This window comes from Hyaena hyaena, unplaced genomic scaffold, assembly GCF_003009895.1.
Source record: "Hyaena hyaena isolate Hyena2069 unplaced genomic scaffold, ASM300989v1 scaffold_438, whole genome shotgun sequence".
NCBI lineage: Eukaryota > Metazoa > Chordata > Mammalia > Carnivora > Hyaenidae > Hyaena > Hyaena hyaena.
In genome coordinates, this window is record NW_024081071.1 from 563,152 (window position 1) to 587,071 (window position 23,920).

The following is a 23,920-nucleotide window of genomic DNA, read 5'->3' on the forward strand; positions in this document are numbered from 1 at the left end:
CTCCAAGAGAAAGCTACAGTAGAGAAGAGAAGGGGAAGGTCCCACAAATCACCCGGTCTTAACACATGCCATTGTATGAACCCGGAACCATCCGGAAATCAACAGGGGTTCATCACAATATGGAGCAACACCAAGTTTGTTGTTAAAGCTGAAATTAATATGTGCAATCGTGCATGACAACTATGCAGAAAATTCCAGACTACATGCAGACAATTTACAAATCCAGACTTGGAGTGCCTGGGTGGCTCAGTCGGTTAAGCATCTGACTCTTGATTTTGACTCAGGTCATGGTCTTATGGTTCATGGGTTTGAGCCCCACATCAGGCTCTGCACTAACAGCACAGAGCCTGCTTAGGATTCTCTCTCTGCCCCTCTCTGCTCCCACCTGCCTTAAAAATAAATAATTTTTTTAAAAATCCAGACTTAATTCTCAGACCTTAGACCCAAGAAATGAAGGCGTAGGTAGTTCTTTGGTTTCTCTGCAAACCCAGAATTAGATTTTCCCCTCCAAGTTTAGGAACAGATGTATCAAAAACAGGTTTCCCCTCTCTCTTCCCCATCAACCGTTTAGAATACTTTAGGGAAGACCTGTATCAGGCCTTACAGCCTCTCCTTCCCTCGTATCACTCATTCCACATATACAGACCTACAGTGTGTCAGCAGCTCAGAGCTGCTCAAGGCCAAATGCTTCCCCAGACTCAGTCTGTGTGGCAGGCTGAGACAGATGGGCTCCCCCAGTAGCTCAGGGTGTGAGGACTTCCTGTGTCCTCGACAGGAGGCCTCAAGCACCACCCCCACCCTTCTAGAATATCTTGGTCCTCTGCAGTCAGTCAGCCCCAGAAAAACACATACTAAGATTTCTGGAGGCTCTTAGTTAACATACTCGCTCACAAACCCATAACCAGCTCATCTGAAACTCTGGGATATACCAAGCACCAGTAATGTAGAAATATGGCAGAAAGGCCAGATATACTACTTCTCCTCGAAGCCCAAGTCTGCACATAAAACACTGCATTTCTCCAGTGTATGTTTACTTAAAACACCTTTCCTCAGCCTTCCCCCAAGAGCACTCAGGAAGCAGGACAATGCTGCCCTGTAACATCTTACGCTGGGTCTCCTGGGCACAGTGGCGGCATGAGGGAACCCGGCCCTCAGCCAGCAGCCAGCAGTGTGGAGGTGGACTCAGCTGGTGCTGGCAGTGCCCCCATTTCTCTGAAAATCCAGCTACAGAGCCCCCACAGACCAGGACCTCAACGACACCGGCATCCAGAGGCTTTTTCACACTCAAAGCTCTTGCCTTTGTCCTGCCCCAGAGAGAGCCACCTGAATGACCCACACAAGCTCAGGGCAGGCTCTGCAGGCCTTCCCTGGTGAGACGTGACCTGTTCAGGGCTGCATGAGCCCCAAGAGATGTCAACTCTGACCTAGAATCACAAGGGCTGAAAGTCAAATAAATTACAGAGTGAGTATGGGAATTCTGAATAGGGACAAAGGAGAAGAGCAGAAAAGGGAGTGAATCTAGGCACGAAAGGCCAAAGGTCTGACAAGCCAGATGGGGAGCTGAGAATCAGCCAGGCAACAGGGGATAAGGGATTTAAAACTTTTTTTTTTTTTTTTAATTTTTAAAGTTTTTTTAATTAGTATTATTTATTGGCGGAGGGGGGGGACTGGAATGGGCAGAGAGAGGGGTGAATCCCAAGAAGGTTCCACAATTGCCAGCCCAGTGTCAGTGCAGGGCTCGAACTCGTGAACCATGAGATCATGACCTGAGCAAAATTCCAGAGCTTAACCAACTGAGCCACCCAGGCAGCCCCATGAGGATGAGGGCTCAGGTCATAACTGAAGACATCAGCACCCTGAGAGCCATTGTGCACCTCTGGAGATCGCAGAAATAGCTTACACCATGAGAACGAATCTCCATTTACTACACTGCATTAACTGACCTTTCCTCCAGCACTGTTCAGCCGGTCAACACAGGTTTTAATGATGATATTCATTCTGATTTAGTGAAACCCATCACCTCACCAAGAGCCCACCCCCAAAATAGCTGGCCACCCTGTTCTCAACCTATCACTCACAGCTTCAGAACTGTTCTGTTGTAAACTGCAGGACCAATCAATGTATTTGTTCTGTCCAACTCCTGGAAGCCCCTTCCCCAGCCTCGGTCCCCACCCCCTCCAGGATTCTGTTACTGTAGCGCAGAATCCCCAGCCCAGGCCCTCCGTGAAGTGCGAGGGCCGGGCTAGGGGCATCCCCAGCCCCGCTGGCTCTAACCTGTCTGACTCGTCCTACTGTGCGATGCACCTTCCCACCCTCCTGGCTCCCGCTGGAGCTCCAGCCCTGCTCTGCTCTGTCCCGAAGTCCCGTGGGACTGCGCCTAAGCAGCGATCATGACTAATCTATAATCAGATGGCTCACCACACTCGTGACCCCAAGGGCACCTTTCTAAAGCCCTTATCTGGGAAGGGAAGTGAAAATACATCAACAAAGGGGAGCCTGAGGAGCATTCCAGCACTTCTGATTGTGCCCTTCGCATCCAGAGACTGTTTTCCTCAACTTTAAACCTGGGCTCTCTTGGCAGGATGTCAAGCTGACTGAGTCATTACCTGTTTATGTCCACAGACCTATGTCTCCATGACAGAAAGCTACACACAAGACCCAGCAAGCAACTGGTGTGCAAGGACATGCCTTTCACTTTTGGAAGAAGTCACTCAAAGTGCAGTGACCAGCAAAACACCCCACAGACCAGAATCCTGCCATCCACGTTGGCGCCAGCCCTAGGCACCCATGGGTCTCCAGAGGCTCCACCACCAACCACTGCCAGGACTCCTTTTTGTCCTTTTCTCTCTCTTCTTCTTTCTACTTGTTTCTAGGATAGAAAGTAGAGGAAGGAGAACCTTGTATAATTCACCTAAGTTCTGGAATGTCAATGAAAACGGTCTATACTGATTGATTTCTTAGAAAATGAAGGAGTATACCAACGGATCGTAAGTGCTACAAACCTGACATCTGCCTCTACTTTCCCTATTTCTACCCCAACCCAGAATGCTACATCTAGAAGCAGAGGCGTGAAGGCACATCAGGAAATTTGTGAGTAGTCACCCGAAATCCCAGTGCTCATGGAACTAACCAGAACACAAGGCTACTAGCTGGCCTCGTATTCCGAAAACCCTAGCTGCAATTCACACACATACACATCTGTATGCAAAACCCACAGAAGAGTGTAAGCTTTAATGAGTGATTTATAGGAGCCCTTTAACAACTCCTACAACTGAGACTTGTTTCTTCATTTGTAACTGATCTTTGTTGGACTAAAAAGATTCCGATACCAAACCACTATAGAGATACTTAAAGAAATACGGGAAGGGGCGCCCGGGTAGCTCAGTCGGTTGAGCTCAGTCGGAAGAGCGTCCCTTCGGCTCGGGTCATGATCTCGCAGTCCGTGAGTCCGGGCCCTGTGTCAGGCTCTGTGCCGGAGCCTGCTGCAGATCCTCTGTCTCTCTCTCTCTCTGCCCCTTCCCTGCTCACACTCTCTCTCACTCTCCCTCAAAAATAAACATTACAGTAAGTTTTTTATAGGGGCACCTGAGTGGCTCAGTAAGTTAGGCATCCAACTCTGGCTCAGGTCATGATCTCACGGCTCATGGGTTCAAGCCCTGTGTCAGGTTCTGTGCTGACAGTTCAGTGCCAGTGCCTGGAGCCTGTTTTGGATTCTGGGTCTCCCTCTCTCTCTATGACCTTCCCCTGCTCTTTCTCTCTCCCTCTCTCAAAAATAAACAAACATTTAAAAAATCTATTAAATTGGGGCGCCTGGGTGGCTTAGTCGGTTAAGCGTCCGACTTTCGCTTAGGTCATGATCTCGCGGTTCGTGGGTTCGAGCCCCGCGTCGGGCTCTGTGCTGACTGCCAGCTCAGAGCCTGGAGCCTGTTTCAGTCTGTGACTCCCTCTCTCTCTGACCCTCCCCTGCTCACGCTGTCTCTCTCTCTCTCTCTCCTAGAAATAAATAAAACATTTAAAAAAATAAAAAATAAAAAAAATAAAATAAAAAATCTATTAAATAAACATGGGAGAATGGGGCGACCATTGTGCTGGACTGTCGTCTCTGGACCAAAGACGGAGCCAGAGATATAATGGGAAACTCGGGGTCAGGAGGCACAGGGAGGAGCTCAGGACTGGGAGTCAGAAGACCCAAGGGCAGCACCCCAAGGTTCCCCTTTCGTAAGGGAGTGACAAAGAGCATCATCCCCTCTCACAAAGGAACTATTAGATTATCAGAAAGGACACAACACCAAGTGAAATTCACTGGACTTTTACCCAAAAGTGCACTTTTTGATTTTTGCCTTACTTGCGACTCTATGTGATCAATTTGTAACATATGCACATAGCAAGGGCTCTGAATTCTTGCTGAGTACATGTAGACTACAAAAACAGGACCATTTAGAGACCACTAATTAGTCACATGTTCTCCCAGATGTTTGGAGAAGACAGCAAATATGTCTAAAGAATAAGAGGAATGCTATAGTAGATTATAAAGATTCTGGGGGAGCCCTTGGGTGGGTCAGTTGGCTGAGCATCTGACTCTGGCTCAGGTTGTGATCTCATGGTTTGTTAGTTAAGCCCCATATCGGGCTCTCTGCTGTCAGGAGAGCCCACTTCGGATCCTATGTACCCCCCTCTCCTTCTGCAACTTTCCCACTCACACTGTCTTTCTCAAAAATAAACAATTGAAAAAAATTTTTAAAGATTTTTTAATGACTGGACACAGAATGACACAGAACTATTCTATGATCTCATAATTCCACTTCTGGGTATATGCCCAAAAGTCGTAAAAGCAGGGGCTTGAACAGATATCTGTGCATAGCTGCTCACAGCAGCATCATATACAATACCCAAAAGGTAGAAACAACTTTGTGTCCAATGATGCATGAATGGACAAACAAAATGTGGTATATACATACAAAGGAATATTACCTAGCCTTAGAAAGGAAAATAATTCTGACACAGGCTACAACATGGATGAACCTTAAGGAATTACATAAAGCCAGCCACAAAAACACAAATACTGTAGGGGTCCACTTATATGAAGGACCTGGAGTAGTCAAACTCAGAGACAGAAAGTAGAATGGTGGCTGCCAGAGGCTGGGGGAGGAGGGAATGGGGAGTTATTGCTTAATGGGGATGAAGTTTCAGTTCTGCAAGATGTAGCATCCCAGAGTTGGATGGTGGGGATGGTTGCACAACAATGTGAATATACTTAACCATTTTTTTAAGTGTATGGTTCAGTGGTATTAAGACAGCAAATTTTAGGTTATGTGTTCTGTACCATGTAAAAAAAAAAAATGTTGTTAATGACTAATAGTATTCAAATAGCAGTGGTGATTCTGTAATGATGTCAAATATACCCATCCAGGACAGCACCTGCCAGGGGTGCCTGGGTGGCTCAGTCGGTTGAGCGTCTGACTTCGGCTCAGGTCATGATCTCATGGTTCATGGGTTCGAGCCCCGCCTCAGGCTCTGTGCTAACAGCTAGCTCAGAGCCTGGAGCCTGCTTCGGATTCCATGTCTCCCTCTCTCTCTGAACCTCCCCTGCTCATGCTGTCACTATCTCTCTCTCAAAAATAAATAAAACATTAAAAAAAAAGTTTTTTTAAAAAAAAAAGACAGCACTTGACAGAGGACTTGCTCCTCAAAGGATATCCTGATATCAATTCTGCAGTTACCTGGTCTCACCCACTAAGTCAGAAATCACAGTCAAGCTTGAACACCACTGGTTAAATTTTAGATCATAAAACTGAACTTCTTTAAAGAGACTAATAATTCAGGGGTGCCTGGGTGGCTCAGTCGGTTGAGAGTCTGACTCTCACTTTTAGCTCAGGTCATGATCTCACAGCTGTGAGATCAAGCCCCATGATGGGCTCCATGCTGGATATGGACTCTGCACTGGATTCTCCCTCTCCCTTTCCCTCTGCCCCTCTCCCTGATTTGCATACTCTCTATCCCTCTCTCAGTCAATCAATCAACACACAAAGTGACTAATAATTCAAGCAACTGCCTCAGACATCTCCACAACTAGCATCAATTTGGGGCAAACCAATAATAAAGAATGTTAACCTACTAATATTACTAAGGCACATTTCTAATGACAAACCAGTACCAAAACTAAATCCCACTGTCATGAAAACTTATTCTACAAAGTTTTTTCATATGGAAATGTAACATTTCTTAATGTTCACTGATAAAGCACAGCATCGAATGGAATTCTACCAGGAAGCTATTCATATTACATTTCCTAGAAGTAGTTTTTTTCTTTAAAAAAATCAGTTTCAAAATATCTGGAAAGAAAGTAGAACTGGATCCAGAAATCAAAGTCTACTGCATTAAAAAAAAAAATTGTAACAATCGCTGCCAATTATTATGCCACCATCATGATTAACAACATGGGAAAAATCTGCATTTTGCCACAAGGGAAATTTAAATCTAGTACAACTAAGACTAACAAAGCCCACGTAAATGAAGCCACGGTCCTGGGGTCAGGAACAACTGAAAAGCGAAACTCTTACCGCTTGGTGATCTGGCTCGGCTCCTGCAGGTCTGGGTCCAGGTCAAAGACCTCATTGTCCAGCAGCCTTCGGAGCGTCACGTCGGCCAGCTGCTCCATGATCTTGAATACCTCATCAAGGTTCAGGAACATGGAGAAATCACGCTCCTTATTCTGCGTGGTGATTCGGATGGTGTCTGTCAGAAAGACGTTGGATGTTCTTTCTAACTTCTGGATATCAACCCAAGGGACTATAAGTTTAACTAGAAGAGAAGAAAAAGGCAATTAGAGATTTTAACCTAACTGTTGAGCCAAACTTGAGTGTATCAACAAAGAGTCCAAGGATCTCCGTAAGCTGAAATGCAAATACCTATTAAACCAGAGCAGGAAAGAGGAAGCACAATACTGCTGTGTGTTAGAATCCAATTCACGTTCGATGATTTTCTTAAAGATTTAAGTGAAACTTTCTAAGTTGCTGGCTACTGCACACATAGAGGGGACACTGTTCTGAAAACATGAAAACGTCAAAAATACTTAAAAACTTAAATATTTGCAAAATATGCAAAAGTTTCTCAATCTACATAATTTCTGGTTTCAAAGGCAGCATTCATGGTGTAAGCTATGGAAAAAAAAAAGAAGTGCAAAAGAGGATTATTCATGACCTTGGAGAGAGAAACAGGCTTAACATTTAGACTGTGTCGAATGACAGAGTCGTAGAAGACACGGTACAAATTTTTATGGAATTCTTTTTAAAGTAATACAGTACAAACAGTACATTTTATAAACAAGGACTCTATTCTGGGAACTGTTTCCAACACAGTGAGTAGCCAAGCTAACTTGCCAATGCAAAGGGAGAAGGGACAATGCAACAACTTGAAATGATAAGTGTCATCAAATACAGAAATCGTTTTTTTTTTTTCAATTTTTTTTTTCAAATTTATTTCTAGGAGAGAGAAAGAGAGAGACAGCGTGAGCAGGGGAGGGTCAGAGAGAGAGGGAATCACAGGCTCAAACAGGCTCCAGGCTCTGAGCTGGCAGTCAGCCCGACGCGGGGCTGGAACCCACGAACCACGAGATCATGACCTAAGCGAAAGTCGGACGCTTAACCGACTAAGGCACCCAGGCGCCCCTCGTTTCTTTTTTTCAAAGAAAAATTTTGTTTCGTATCCTAACAAAATTTGGTTTAGTGACCATGATCGATCAGGGTCAGAAGATAACTTGTTTTTTTGTTGTTGGGTTTTTGTTTTTGTTTTTCAAATCAAGGAGGGGATCATTAAGTGTTTCTAATTTTTCCACTTATTTTGCAATAATGTTTTCAGTGCTTCAATAACTTAAAAGGCCACATATCTTCTCAGGCTTGAGAAGAAGCTTCTTCAGCTACTTCTAGTTGCTTTCACGTAAGTCTCTTACACAAACATACATACTCTATAAATCATCAACTTTCACTTCATTAAGCGTCTTCTTTGTGAAAGCCCTGCACTTAAAAAGCTTATTCAAATAGAGAAAACAGACATGTAAAATAAGGAACCACTAATTTGACAAAATCAAACTGAAACACAAACATAGTACGAATCATAAGGGGACCAGGGAAAGTCCCTGGAGGTGATAAAATCTGAATTGATTTTGAAGGGTGAACAGGAGTTTCCAAACAGGCACAAGAACAGGGAAGAGAAAGAAATTAATTTTGAGAAGCATTTCAAGGGGCGCCTGGATGGCTCCATCGGTGTAGCACCCGACTCTTGATTTTGGCTCAGGTCATGATCCCAGGGTTGTGGGCACATGTCACACTCTGCACTGAGTGTGGAGCCTGCTTAAGATCCTATCTCTTCCTCTCTCTTTCTCTCCTTCTGTTCCTCTCCCCCTCTTGTGCTCTCTCTCTCTAAAATAAAATTAAAGATAATTTTTTGAGAAGTATTTTAGAAAGTACAAGAATGAAGACAGCCAACATTAGGTCAGAGCACATTCCAAGGGTGGGGAAAGGCTTTGTACACAGGGTGTACGTACTAGAGTATCAGAACTGAGGCTGGCAGCGTGAGAAAGAGAAGTGATGACCCTGTGCAGGAAGCTGGGTCAGCAAAATTCAAGAGGAGCCTCTCCCACGGGTTCAACTTGAAAATATAAACTTAGATGCAGGGAAAAAAAAACTATGTATATAAACACATACATATACTCATTTTATATACACACACAGCTTCCACCCTGCATGGGTGCTTGAAACAATGTTTGGTTCCAAAAGAAGTATCAGTGGGAATGACTTTTTTAAAAATTCAACATACAATTGACACTTGTGGTTTTTCTTCTCTTACCTTGGAATCTAATATCTAGCAAAGCAATGGTCAGTGGATAAATTTATGAGAAGTTAATTACTGCCTGAATCTCAAGTGGACCCAGGTGAAGAATTCCTTCCCACTCCAAGGAACAACAGTACATCTTGCTACTCTTCCGGGAGCAGTCATGACCTTCAGGGCTGGGAGGTTTGTGTTTTTTTTTTTAATTTTTTTTAATGTTTTTATTTATTTTTGAGACAGAGTGTGAGTGTGTGAGGGGCACAGAGAGAGAGAGACACAGAATCCGAAGCAGCTCCAGGCTCTGAGCCATCAGCACAGAGTCCGATGTGGGGCTCAAATTCACGAACTGCAAGATCATGACCTGAGCCAAAGTTGGAGGCTTAATGGACTGAGCCACCCAGGTGCCCCAGGGCTGGGAATTTTTTATATGCCCCCACCCCCCATCTTAAGAAACAACAATGTTCATAGCAGCACTCTCCACAATAGCTAAAACATGGAAAGAGCCTAAGTGTCCATCAACAGATGAATGGATCAAGAAGATGTGGTTTATCTATACCATGGAATACTACATGGCAATGAGAAACAATGAAGTCTAGACATGTGAAGCAACATGGATAGACCTTGAGGGTGTTATGCTGAGAGAAATAAGTAAGGCAGAGAAGGACAAATATCATAAGTTTGCACGTATAGGAGGATCAGGAGGAACTTGACGGAGGAACAAGGGGGAGAAGAAGGGCGGAAATGGTGGGGGAAAGGGAGAGAGGCAAACCATGAGAGACTCTTGAATGCTGACAAAAACTGAGGACTGATGGAAGAGGGGGGGGGGGGGGATGGGCATGGAGGAGGACACTTGTGGGGATGAGCACTGAGTGTTATGTGGAAACTAATTTGACAATAAACTATTTGTAAAAAAAAAAAAAGAAAAAAGAAACAACAATGTTCCACTCCTTTAGAAGTACTGGGCTATCAGTTTTAACAATGTTCAGTTTTAACAATGTGTTTTCAGAACAACATAAAGTAAAAAACCTTCGGGAGCTATATGAAGTGAACTACATAGAAACATGTAAGGCAGTAGAAAAAATGAATTGTCACAAAATCAAAGCCCTCAGGGGTAGCAGTATATATAAATACAATTGTGGACACAAGTCATATGAAAGTTAATCAAGTATTGGGCATTATCATCTCAACTACTCATTTAAATCTTTTGTTCTCTAACTCTTCATCTTGTCTCAGGACAGCACAAACGTCCCGAGGGTCAACTTCATCTGTGAGCTCCCAAATCTCTCCAAATGCTTCACTTACGTTCCTTGCCCAGGAAGAAGGAATAGAAGCAGAGGTGGTTGATGCTGAGGTACAGCCAGCCTTGGCGGGGAACCCTGCCCTTCCAGCAGCAGCAGGAGTAATAGGTGACCAGCTTCTCTGCCTCCGGGAAGTTGAACCTGGCTTCGAACTTTACCAAGGCCTCTCGGAACTTCTCCGGCTCTTCTTCCTGCTCCGCAAGCCTGCTGCTTGTCTCCTCGGCAATCAGAGCCTGATGCACAGAAAGATAACAGTCCCCACATCAGTGAAAGGGACGAGGGGAGGGACAGGCAGAGGCGGGAAGGAACAGCCAAGCACAGGCACCTGAGGAGTCTGCACTGCTTAACATGCAGGGTGAAGGAGAGCGGCTCAACACACCTTCTGTCCACCGCCCAGAATCATGGCCACGCTGGGGGGTGGATATGGAAAACCAAGAACAAGTCTCTCACTTGACCACAAATTACTATTTTATAATACCTCCTTGTTCTCCCTACAGGGATGGGATGATCAAATTACTGGCTCCGGCATGAACTCGATGCGTCAACTTGAAGAACCACCCAAGTTTGAGTTACAAATTAGTCTTTTTTAAAAAGCTAATGAATGTCTTCCTCCTTAGATTCAAAAACTTTAATACAAAGCCAACAGGTACCTGACTGTGTGGCATCTGGCACCTTTCACTACCTCTAAATATTCTACAGTCTTCTGAGGTAGACAAGGAGTTATGTTGGCCAAGGTTGGAAACACCTCCAAAGCACTCAGGTGCACGAGGAGGCAAGACGGAAAAGGAAGCATCTGAACATACAACTGCTTTGCCAACAAGTAACAGCAAGGATCCTTTCTCAGTCTGGGGTAAGACTGTAGAAGTGTCTAGAACATAAGCGTGTGGCCTGTTCCTGAGGGGTGACAACTCACTGACAAGATCAGAATTCTGTGTTTCATGAAGGACTAGGTCTCTTAAGACAAAACCACTTTGGGGGCAAAGCTACCAGACCCTGAACTATACGAGATTTTAGAAAATTATTTAGAAAACCTGAGACTTTCTATTAAAATAAGAATTATGTTTAAAATGAATGTGAAGGCTAATAAGATTTTAAGTGCTTTTCATTTCCTCATTATGTTTTTCTTCTTTCCCAAATTTCATTTAACCAGACATTATAAACTAGAAAAGTTATAAGAAGGATGAGTAATTTTAAAAGCATACGTATGGGGCACCTGGGTAGCTCAGTCGGTTAAGCATCCAACTCCTGATTTCAGCTCAGGTCGTGATCTCGCTATTCATGACTTCAAGCCCCACCTCGGGCTCTGTGCTGGCAGTGTGGAGACTGCTTGGGATTCTCTCTCCATCTCTCTCCCTGTCTTTCCCCCATTCACTTCCTCTCTCTGTCCCTTTCTCAAAATCAAAAAACTAAAAAAAAAAAAAAAAATTTTTTTTAAAGGGAACATATGTAATACAGGGGCACCAGGGCGGCTCAGTTGGTTGAGCATCTGACTCTTGATTTCGGCTCAGGTCACGATCTCATGGTTTGTGGGACTGAGCCCCGCAACAGGCTCAGTGTGGAGACTGCTTGGGATTCTCTCACTCTCTCATTCTCTCTGCCCCCACTCTCAAAATAATTAAATAAACATTTTTTATTTTTTATTTTTTTTTTAATGTTTTATTTATTTCTAGGAGAGAGAGAGAGAGAGACAGCGTGAGCAGGGGAGGGTCAGAGAGAGAGGGAGTCACAGAATGAAACAGACTCCAGGCTCAGAACAAGCAGTCAGAACAGAGCCCAACGCGGGGCTCGAACCCACGAACCGCGAGATCATGACCTAAGCGAAAGTCGGACACTCAACCGACTAAGCCACCCAGGCGCCCCAATAAACATTTTTTAAAGTGTATCTAATATATAAAACTCTGGACCAGGTGGTGTGAAGAGGACCTTACAAAGGCTCTATAGCAAAGAGTCATGGAAGCAGAACAGGACCCACAGGCTCCAGATGCAGCCGTGGTGGTGGCTGTACAGACTCCTGACTTCTGGGGACTCCAGGGTCTGGTGACAAGCACAGTTCAGAGCACAGGGATTTCTTTAAAGCTTCAGACAGTGGCCAACTGTTCAGGATAGGAGTAGGAAAGACTCAGCTCCTAATTTCTTTGGGTTTTCCCAGAGGAGATGGAGAACCACCTCCTGAGATGGTGGCCCCAAAGGTATAACGCCATCTCAGACCACAAGAACTGTTCCATCCTCAATCCCTGCTCCAGGCCAGCAGCCTCCCTGGGACTCATTTTGTATTTTGGGTTTTTTTCTTAAGGCATTTTAGCTTTGATGTGCAGGGGATCAGACTATGCCATCCCAAAATACACCACTTGGGCCTAAGAATCATCCTGAAAACAACTGAGAAACAGCAGACACTAAAAAGGCTCTCTGCCCTCCTTCACTAATTGTCTAAAACAAGGACATCAATTCCCATTTGTGAAGGTATCTCCCTCTCCTGTGCCAGGAAGAGGAGGGTAACTCTAGACTGTGACCAGCGCTGGAGGATAACAACCCTCACAAAAATAGGCCTTCTCTTCCTTTCATTTCCCCCTACACATTTAATTTACCTTCCCACAGTTTGCTACCCCTCGCAGCCAAATTCTTCTTTGTCCCGTCACTTCTCTACAAACGTCTGGTTCTTTGTTAAGATGTTGTAAAAGCCTTACATTCTAGCCACCCTTTTGGGTTACTCATCACTGAGTTTCCCCCATGTGTACGCACACTGCATGTGCTGAGAAACTGGTTTTCTCATTAATTTGACTTTTGTCAGTTTAATCTCCAGGCCACGGGAGGAGAACCTAGGAGAGCAGAGGGAAGGTTGTTTCCTCCTCTACAGAAGCTTTCCGAAAGCCACTGTAGCAAAAATGAATTTCCTTCCTCCAGATTAAAAGGAGAAACCCTAAATCAAAGAACCATCACAACCTATATGAGACTTAGGAGAGGGGAGATAAGTGTGAAAGATAACCATGAAATGGGCATTTCTGTAGCTAAGCCCCAGTGTGATCTGACCCAGGGAGCCAAGCTAGTCAGTCAAACCAAGCAAAGATGGTAAGCCATGACAGACAGTCCCCACCACAACGTGGGTCCACCTGCCAACCTCACAGGCCAAAGGTGACACCAAGAGGTCACCTGCCAGGATTCGGGAGACTTTTGGTTTCTACCTAGTCCCACAACTGTCCCTGATGCTCAGAGGAAAAGAATAGTTCTGTTTTGTCCCTTTAAACTCAAGAATTCACTTTACTGCCCTTTACTAAAAGCTGAAGCACTCAGGGAGTTAAAAAGACAAACTTTTGAGGAGAAAAACAAACACACACACAAAACAAAATCAATCATATGGGATGTTTTGCCCTCAGGGAGGAAAACTATATTACAGGCTAATGTGTTAACATGTGTTTATCAGAATGAGAAACAGTCCCTCCCTGCCTTCTAGGGCTTTTATTTTTATTATTTTTTTAATGTTTATTTTTGAGAGAGAGAGACCGGGTGTGAGCAGGAGAGGGGCAGAGACAGAGGGAGACACAGAATCTGAAGCAAGCTCCAGGCTCTGAGCTGTCAGCACAGAGCCTGATGTGGAGCTCAAACTTTACGAACCATGAAATCATGACCTGAGCCAAAGTTGGACACTTAACCCACTGAGCCACTCAGGCACCCCTGCCTGATAGGGCTTTTAAAACGCTGGTTACCAATTATGGTATTGCAATGGCATTTATAGAAAATATAACTTACAGGAGATATTAACAGATACCTTCCAAAATATTCCTCTCTTGCTTCTCAAAATACAATTGGTTTTAATTCCATTTAATTAACATATTTCAAAAATAAACAGCCAGTTTTAGGAAGAGAAAGTGCCAGGTCCAACAAAATAGAGTGACAAGCTGTCACAACTGCAAAAGGGAAGGAATAGCTAATTTAAGGAGTCAAATAACACGGGCGCCTGGGTGGCTCAGTCGGTTAAGCATCTGACTTCAGCTCAGGTCATGGTCTCTCTTGAGGGCTCGAGCCCAACGTCGGGCTTGGTGCTAACAGCTCAGAGCCTGGGGCCTGCTTGAGATTCTGTGTCTCCCCCTCTCTCAGCCCTCCCCAGTTCATATTCTGTCTCTTCCTCAAAAATAAACAAACATTAAAAAATTTTTTTTAATTAAAAAAAGGAGTCAAGTAACATTTTTGCTCTACAGAAACATAAATTATAACTTTTTTTTCCTAAGACAAAAGAGGACCTTCACTTTTGTAAGGATAACAAAAACTTAGGTCTGGGAATGAGGTGTGGATCTTTAAATTTCAGGTGTATTTTGCCTAACTGTCTGCAAAGTTTGACAGGTAACAAGTCTAACTGCTTTGACTGTGTATTAAAAACCAAGATGTTCAGTTATGGTGGAGAACACTTGAAATCGGGTTAAAAAATGCTGCAGTGCTCAAAACATCATATGAAAGTCGTAAGAAAGGCAGGGAACTGAGGAGAAGCATTTCAATCCAAGGACCTACCTTTACCTTCCCTTTGACAAAGCTGGCAATGTCGTCTTTATTATCAAAGACGGACAAAGTATGAAGGAGATTTTGCTCCAGCCAGTCCCAGTGCTGGTTTATTTCCTCTAATGTTGCACCTGGGTTAGAACAGAGAGGGATACCGAGATTAAAAGTAACTCCTAGCACATTAACTCATGTTCCAAATATTATGAATCTTGTGTTTGTTATTAAAACATCTCGGCTTCTCACATCCCGGGCCACAGCAGACTTGGAAGGCCCCCTCCTTCGGAGCCTCGGTCTCCCTCACCACGGCACTGGGATTTGCAAACACCGGTCCACGGCCACATGGATGGGTCAGGGGAGCAATCAGGTTACTCTTGGGATTGCCCTGGAGATATCCTACCCACCTCACTGATGCACGGACTTCCTACCACATCCACTCAGTGACAGAAACATTTTTAACTATGCAGCTATCTTGGGGGAAACAAACCCCAAGAAGCAGGCCAATTCTGAACAGTCTCACATAGTTCCCCCTGTGCGAACAGGGATCCCTCGAGAGGAACCTTGGCCCAGGTTCACAGAGGAAAGAGCTTCTTGAGAAAGCACCGGTGATTGCCCGAGGGTGTCCCCACTTGCAACGGGCATCATTAAATACAACAGCCACAACCTAGGAAATTTCCGGGTTCACCCATCTATACTTCATGTCATTCACAACAATATCCCTAAGAACATTCATAAGTCAGGCAGAGAAGGAAAGATACCATGTTTTCACTCATATGTGGAACAGGAGAAACTTAAGAGAAGACCATAAGGGAGGGGAAGGGGAAAAAACAGTTAAGGAGAGGGAGGGAGGCAAACCATAAGAGACTCTTAAATACTGAGAACAAACTGAGGGCTGATGGGGGCGGGGGAGAGGGGAAGGAGGGTGATGGGTACGGAGGAGGCCACTTGTTGGGATGAGCACTGGGGGTTATATGGAAACCAACTTTGACAATAAACTATAATAAAAAAAGAACATTCATAAAACGAGGTTGTATAATACGTGTTAAAAAACACACAAAGTCATTTATAGCAAGTTAATTTCTTTCAAAGGCAATTAAAAAAAAAAAACCCATCCCATTACTGAAGCAGCCAGCAACACTGTTACCAAAAAGCTTAGTTATTTTAGTATTTCCTCTCAAGAAGCCTCCTAGTACTCTCCATTAGACAATGAGCACCTTGGTACGGGGACCACGCCAGCTCCTCGTGATGGACTTGGCACACAGCACATGCTCCATAAAGTCCCCTGACTGGAAGCAAGCATGGTCCTGGACAAAAAAGGCACACCATGTGCATCAGGCGTGTGTAGGACGGACCTAGATAAAATGCCCAGCTAAGAGGATCAGATTTCCAAAATGGGAAAGAGATATTCTAACTTGAAAGGTTAAGGGCTACCAAACACCAGTGCAGAATAGGCTTGCTGATGTGTGAGGCACAGTGGTCAACGGAGCCACATACCACTTACACAAAAACAGGCATTCTGTTGACCCCAAACTTTGTGTTTTCATATTGCAGCCTTCCTCACTGTAGAGTACAGATGAATGCAGGGATCTTGGGAAAACCTCAGGCATAAAATGCCAGAGAACTCACTCCCCAGACTTGTGCACTTGGAGTGAGTATCAAGAACATCTGTGTTAGGGCTGTTGGTCTGAATGGACAGTTTGGGAAAGAGTCATCAGAGGAATCAGAGAATTCTTCATAAGGAAAAGAAAGCACACTCTGGTCTCTCTTCCTCTTCTTATAAGGAATCCCATCATGAGGGCCCCACCCTCCGGACCTTCTCTAAACTTAATTAGCATCTGAGGTACAACCTCCAAATACTATCACATTGTGGGCTGAGGTTTCAACAGAAGGACATGGGGGAGTGGTCACCATTCAGTCCACACCAACCAGCGATCCGCCCAGCCTCTGTCAGCCCCACCACCCAGCCTTGCTCTTTAAGGTAAGGTTTAGGAGAGCCAGCGCTGGGCAGGCGGGGTCAGGGTCCTCTCACTCTCCAGCCCCCTCTCATCCAGGAGACCCTTGTGGTGGGAACCCCTGGCCCTTCAGGTTCCCCATTCCTCTTACAAGGGGGAGAGATACTTTTAAAACAAAATCAAACCAAGTGATCCCACGTTCCACAGCATGACTCTTGGGAAGCTTCTAAGTGTTGTCTACCTGAACTCCGGCCCCACACTGCCTGTGTGGTTCCTCACATTCGGTGCTGAGGTGCCTCAGGCAGACGTCAGCTTTGCCCACTTCTGGCTTGAATCTCTGCCGTAGGCACCCTCCAATGGCAACTGTGTAGGTGTTAGTCATAAAAACACCTCCTACATTTGTGGGTCAGCAATGGTGTCTTCGTAGCTGGCAGACAGCACATCATACTCAAGAGGGGCCTTGGGTCTTCACTGAAGCCAATAAATTTGCAACGGCGCCTTGGGGATGCCTGGGCCTCTGCCTTTCTCTTTAAGATTTACTCTTTCGAGATCTTTGTCCTTTATTATCTATTATAATAAAACTGGTCAGAATATTGTCTATTCTTGTTTTTCTTTAAAGTTTATTTATTTATTTTTGAGAAAGAGAGTGAGAGAGAGAAGAGAGCAGGGGAAGGACAGAGAGAGAGGGAGTCAGAATCCCAAGCAGGCTCCACACTGTCAGCACAGAACCTGATAAGGGGTTCGAACTCATGACCTTAGCTGAAATCAAGAGTTGGATGCTTAACTGACTGAGCCACCCAGGCACCCCTAGTCAGAATATTTTCAATAAAAGTAAGGAATAAATGGGAAAAATTATCTTTATTGGTCATCAATCTTTTGGGTATGTTTTCACAACTTAATTCTTTAAAAAAAAAAAAAAAACTTGGAGGAATGAGGAAGAACAAGAAAAAGGAGAAGGCTCACCTGTGTGACCTTTCTATTCCAGGGACTAGTTCACTGCTGGGTAATGAAGACTGAATGAGGAAATGGAGGCTCAAACACCTCTCCAAGGTTAAATATATAGAATGAAAGGCAAGAGCAGGGAATGAACTCATTCTCTACAACCTTGAAGTATCTGGGGGGCCTCCTCTAAAAAGCTGCATTTTAATTTCTTTTTTTATTTTTTATTTTTATTTTTTAAAAATGTTTACTTATTTTTGAGAGTGAGAGAGAAATAAAGTGCAAATGGGGTAGGGACAGAGAGAGAGAGGGAGACACAGAATTTGAAGCAGGCACTAGGCTCTGAGCTGTCAGCACAGAGCCCGACGCAGGGCTCAAACCCATGAACCGTGAGATCATGACCTGAGCCAAAGTCAGATGCTTAACCAACTGAGCCACCTGGGCGCCCCAACAATTTCAAAGTAACATTTACAGAATCCTTAGGTCCATTACTTCCTCTGGTTTCTCTCTCTCTTTCTCTCTCTCTCTCTCTCTCTCTCTCTCTCTCTCACACACACACACACACACACACACACACACACAAACCATTTTGTGTTTGTACTTAGAGCCATTCCAATTTCCTGAATGCATCTTCCTGGATGATGTGAAACAGGTTTTCATTTATCCGATGAAGCTCACAGGTCCAGCACAGTTAAGTGTTAACAGCTAAACAAGTAGGTAGTCCTCAGCTGATAACCACAGGCACCATGACTAAAAACTATAATCAAGCCCCAACAGTGTAGCACATGGAACTAAGATTTGAGACAATGTCATCAAAAACGTAGGTCCCTGTTCTTTAAAAGATTCTTCTACCTATGCAGAGAAGCTTATGACAGGGAAAGATAATTCTAAAATAAAACCAAGCCTACACCTTGGGAGAGAGAAAATAGGCACATAAAAATATAAAAATCTGTCACTGAACCACAGTTAGATTTCATTACAATCTGCCCCGTTCCTGAATAGAAGACATTGCTGTATGCCTCTCCTGGCCAAGACAATCAATATGATGAAACTTTTCCACCCTACTGTCTTCCATTTCCTACAAAAGTTGCCAAATGGCAGGGAAATTTTCCAAAGTATAATTTCCTCTGCAGGGAAGTCTTATGATAGGCTTCTAAAATACCGTAAATCAGTGCAAACTAACTGCATGTCCCCGGCCCCAAAGGACTAAAAAGGAAAGCACTATCAGAGCTCACACACCAAAGTTCTGAATCTATCCTGGAGCCAGGCTTCCCAAATTACACAAAGTAGCCCATCAGAAAATAGCTTTTGAAAAAATGAAATAGAAAAGAGAGAATGTGCCACTTTATAAGGGCAACCGCTGGTTGTAAAGTTTTTGTTAGAGGTAAGCACACACATGTAAATGTTTTTCTGTCTGTGAGTCATGCTCAAAAAACGTTGGAGGGGCACCTAGGGGCTCTGTCGAGTAAGTGTCCGACTTTGGTTCAGGTCATGATTTCACGGTTTGTGAGTTCAAACAAGGCATCGGGCTCTCTGCTGTCAGTGCAGAGCCTGCTTCGGATCCTCTGTTCCGCCCCCCCCCCCCCCCCCCCTCAAGAATAAACATTTTTTTTAAAAAGTTGGAAAGCCACCACGTAATGACATACCAGTGGGGCAGAAAATGTAAAGAGAAAAGTAAGAACATGAGAATGTGTCACCACTGAAGAGGCAGAATGATAAAAAGTCTACAAATGAACAGCACAGCAATATTCCCACTGCTTCTGCTGCAGACCTTCCAAAACTAAGAGAAGAGTTGTTCTGGACTGATGTGTATTCCTGCTCTGGACAAATGCATATGCTGAAGCCCTAACCCCCCAAATGACCTTATTTGCAGACAGGACCTTGAAGGAGGCCATTCAGGTTAAATGAGATCATAAGGGTAGTGCCTGGTTGAAGAGAACTAGTGCCCTTTTAAGAAGAGGAAGAGGGACATCTGGGTGGCTCAGTTGGTTAAGCGTCTGACTCTTGATTTCAGTTCAGTTCATGATCACATGGTTTCATGAGTTCGAACCCTGCATTGGGATCTGTGCTAACAGCATGGAGTCTGCTTGGGATTCTCTCTCTCCTCTCTCTGCATCTCCTCCTGCCAAATAAATAAATAAACTTAAAAAAAAAAAAAGTCCACCTTAAAAAAAAAAAAAAAAAAAGAGGAAGAAACACCAGGATGACCACGTGAGGACACAGGGAGAAAGCAGCTAACTGGAAGCCACTCAGCTCCTGGTTCATGGACCTCCAGCCTCCAGCACTGGAAACCAATAAATATTGGTGTTTAAGCCACCCACTCTGTGGTATTTTGTTATGGCAGCCCTAGGAGGCCAATATAGCTGTTTAAAGCCACACTATCAGCGTACTGTGAATTTTAACAGGAGTCCAATTGGCAAAATTATACCCTGTTTTATTAAGACAAAATAAGACTTCTATTGTTGTGGAATAAGGCTTCTATTTCCTAAGAAAATTAAAGTTCAGAGGATCTTAAACATTACTCACATAAGAACTCAAATCAGGTTTATAAATGCTGATACAAAACTAAAATCCAGGATTAGAAGTCCCAATTAGGCACAGATCAAACAACCATGATGATTTATAAATTATCAACTCTAAGGCAGAACAGCCGGAGGTGGGAGACACAGGATGTTTTCTGAATTCTTAGCATGTTCCCAAGCATTTTGTAGATCTGTCATACACTTGACGTTGTTTATCTTAATAAAAATAGCACAAGGTAGGTGGTATTATTTTCTGGGTAAGGAAACTCAGGACAGAGAAGAGCCAACCTCAAGGCTACCTCTCCTGGCTCCTAAGGCCTCGCTCTATCACAACCCACAGTGGAGACAAGAGCCTGGGGAGCTGGGCAGGCAGTTTCCAAGAGCTGAGTCACCTTCAAACTCACACAGAGTATTTATTCGCCTAGGTTTCCCCCAGAGAGGTTTTCAGGAAATAAAACAAGCATCTCATTGTCTATACCTACAGCTTCTGCACGAACACAGCCATAAATAACATGATCCAAGCTTCAGTTTTACAGAGCAACTGTTTCTCTCTGCTTAATAACTATCCAATTGAATTAAGGGTCTTTCCTGGCCACCTATATCCTAATGTACAGTGAATGGGCATTTTGTGTTCGTAGTTCAGATCTGTTCCTTTGAAACAGTACATTTCCCTATTGTCCAAACACTAAATGTCTACCATCCAATGCCTGAACTAAAAGCTATATGGCCCATAAAGGGGCTAATTAAAAGCAACACTGCATTTCTCAATTTCATTCAACACTCATCCTATACATAGTAACTCAGAAACAGCATCTGAGTAAAAATCACAAATGAGCAGGGGAGAGGGTTGAACCAAAGCCTTTAATTTTCAGAAACCTCACATTCTTCGAGTGGACACTCTAACATCTAACCCATGCCTGAAGCAGTCTCTTTACAGAAACCTATGAAACCCCAATATCAACATCACGTCATCATTACTGACAGTATTTCAGCCATGCACACCTCATTATGTTGCTTAAGAAAATAAGTGTTGGGGCGCCTGGGTGGCTTAGTCGGTTAAGCGTCCGACTTTCACTTGGGTCATGATCTCGCGGTTCGTGGGTTCGAGCCCCGCGTCGGGCTCTGTGCTGACTGCCAGCTCAGAGCCTGGAGCCTCTTTCGGTCTGTGACTCCCTCTCTCTCTGACCCTCCCCTGCTCACACTGTCTCTCTCTCTCTCTCTTCTATAAATAAATAAATACATTAAAAAAAATTAAAAAAAAAAAAGAAAATAAGTGTTAATATGGAAACCAACTTGACAATAAACTATTTAAAAAAATAAAATAAAATGGAAAAAAAAAGAAAAGAAGTTTTAAATACTTTTATGTAATTTCCTTGACCTTTTCTGACTTCAAATTAAAATATTAAGTCCCTAAAAGTCTTTGCAAGAAGTGAAAAGATCAACCTCCCTGGCACTGAAAGTAAAATATTTTTAATTTGTAATTGAAATAGTCATTAAAATGTCCTTGTATTAGAGCCATCAGAAACACTTCAGAATCAGGAGCAAAGGAGCACGAAAATCTGACCATTAATCAAAAGAAAAAAAAAATCAATAGAAATGAACCAGAAAGGACAAAGGTAAAATAATCTGTATACAAGGACAAAAAAGGCCATTATATACTCCAAATATTCAAAAAGCAGAGGAAAGCATGAGGATGGTGAGAGACCAAATGGAAGATATAGAGAAAGATCCAAATCAAACTTTTAGGGATGGAAGAACAGTGTCTGAAATCAGAAATAAACTGAATGGGATTAAAAGTAAACTACACATTACAGTGGAAAAAAAAGAGTAGCGAACTAGGACACAGTGATTAGAAACTAAAATGAAAAGCAGAAGGAAAGGGATTAACAAGAGAAATAACAGCATCAGTGAACTGTGGAACAGCAGCAAGTAGCCGACTAATTGGAGTACCAGGGGAAAAAGGGGGGGGCGGGGTGCGGAGGCCAGAGAACAGAAAAATATGTATATTTTGGAAAAAAACAGCTGCATTTTTTCCAATTTGATGAACACTATAAACATACAGATCCAAGTATCTCAACAAACTGTTCTCAAGCAGAAAAAGCATCAAGAAAAATCACATAAATGCATATCTAATCAGACTGCTGAAAGCCAGTGATAAAGAAAAAAAGACAATAATTATGGAGCAACAAAGAACGAGAGTAGATTTGTCAGAAACGATGCAAGCCAGAAAACAGAGAAGAACAGCTTTAAAAGTATTAATAAAAAAATTAATTTACAAGTACTTGAAGAAACTGAGTGAATTCGTGCATAACTTGGGAATAATACAACCTTCCTAACCAAGCCTCAAAATCTAAGTATAAAAGAAAGGCATTCTAAATTTTTTTTTTTTTAATGTTTTATTTATGTCTAGGAGAGAGAGAGAGAGACAGCGTGAGCAGGGGAGGGTCAGAGAGAGAGGGAGTCACAGACTGAAACAGGCTCCAGGCTCTGAGCTGGCAGTCAGCACTGAGCCCGACGCGGGGCTCGAACCCACGAACCGCGAGATCATGACCTGAGCGAAAGTCGGACGCTTAACCGACTAAGCCACCCAGGCGCCCCATAAAAGAAAGGCATTCTAAATCCATTACATTAGAAAACCTTTAGGAGGTAAAACACACCAAACGCAAAGCCACTAAAGGATCTGATAAACTGGAAAAAGAGCTTTGTCACTTCATTTCTCAGATAAAGGAATAATATTCCTAATATAGAGACAGTGTCTAAAAATTAAGGGGAAGAAAAGAACCACCTAACAGAAAAAAAGAAGATGATTAATAACAAGGAGTTTCTGAAAATAGCCGTAAACATGAAAAACATTCAAGTTCCTCATAATAAGAAGACAGCAAATGAGAAGCATGCAGAGACACCTATGAGGCTGACAGAAAGCCACAGGTATGATTAGAGATCCAATGACAAATCTGGGAAAGCAGGTACTTTCATCCACTGCTGATGGTAACTTTTTTCCAATGGCACAAATCATTATAATGGAGGGAGGAGAATTTAGTAATATCTAACAAAGCTTCATATTCATTTACTAGAGATGGGATTGCGAGATTGAAAGGGTGATCTAACCCAGTGATTCAGCAGTATAAGTACAGAACTATTTGCCAGGTTACTCACTGAGACAATGCCACGGTCAGGGATGAAAACCCACAAGTGTCCTTCAGTAGAGAACAGGTTGCATAAACTATGGTACTTCTACAAAATGAAAGACAAAAGAAAGGAGAAGATAATCTCTGCACTCTGATATGGAATGATTTCCAGGACCTGTCCCTAAGTGAACAAAGGCAAGGCTCAGAACACAGTATGTGTGACCTTTGTAAAAGGAGGGTGGGAGAATGTATGTATATTTGTAAAACAAAACAGTAGAAACCTAAGCCAGAAAAAAGAGAGGTTTCCTGATAGCAGAGGGAAGGAGCAGGGAGGGGACAGCAGCGAAAGCTTGGCTCCTTTCCACATATCTTGTTTATAAATTTTATAGGTTTGATTTAGGAATCATAAAAGTTTTCCTTTTTTTTTTTGAAAGTGAAATCAATAAAGGAAAAAACAATCCTTAATGTAAGTAAATTGACAGACTTATCAGGTTATTGAAATGATCACAGAGAAAATAGTTATTTTAAACAATGTTGACTATATATGCATCGTTAAATATATTTGAAGGCCAAAGAGAGCTGCAAAAACTTAAATTTCATTTGGCACCCTTACTGTTAATACTGGTATTATTTAGAAATAATACATATGTGGATGTGTGACATGGATAATTTTGTGAGTATTGTTAGAAATCAAGATTTTCAATGATTACGAGAGAAATATAAAATCAAAATTAAGTTATAACTATGTAGTTTTATAGCTCAATTAGAAA

At 43.2% G+C, this 23,920-nt stretch overlaps 1 protein-coding gene and 1 non-coding gene across 5 annotated transcripts in view; one reads left to right on the plus strand and one right to left on the minus strand.

The window, feature by feature from the left end:
* TBC1D8 (TBC1 domain family member 8) overlaps positions 1-23,920 on the minus strand; it is a 122,749-nt gene that overhangs the window by 38,215 nt on the left and 60,614 nt on the right. For all 4 annotated transcript variants that reach the window (XM_039253122.1, XM_039253123.1, XM_039253121.1 and 1 more), the window contains exons 3-5: positions 14,625-14,743; positions 10,129-10,357; positions 6,561-6,801 (exon numbers count right to left, since the gene is read on the minus strand). In XM_039253122.1, coding sequence (XP_039109053.1) covers positions 6,561-6,801; positions 10,129-10,357; positions 14,625-14,743 — 589 coding nt within the window. The remainder of the gene's footprint in view (positions 1-6,560; positions 6,802-10,128; positions 10,358-14,624; positions 14,744-23,920) is intronic.
* TRNAR-UCG lies at positions 5,430-5,514 on the plus strand. The gene has a single exon. It is a non-coding gene; the product is annotated as a tRNA-Arg (tRNA).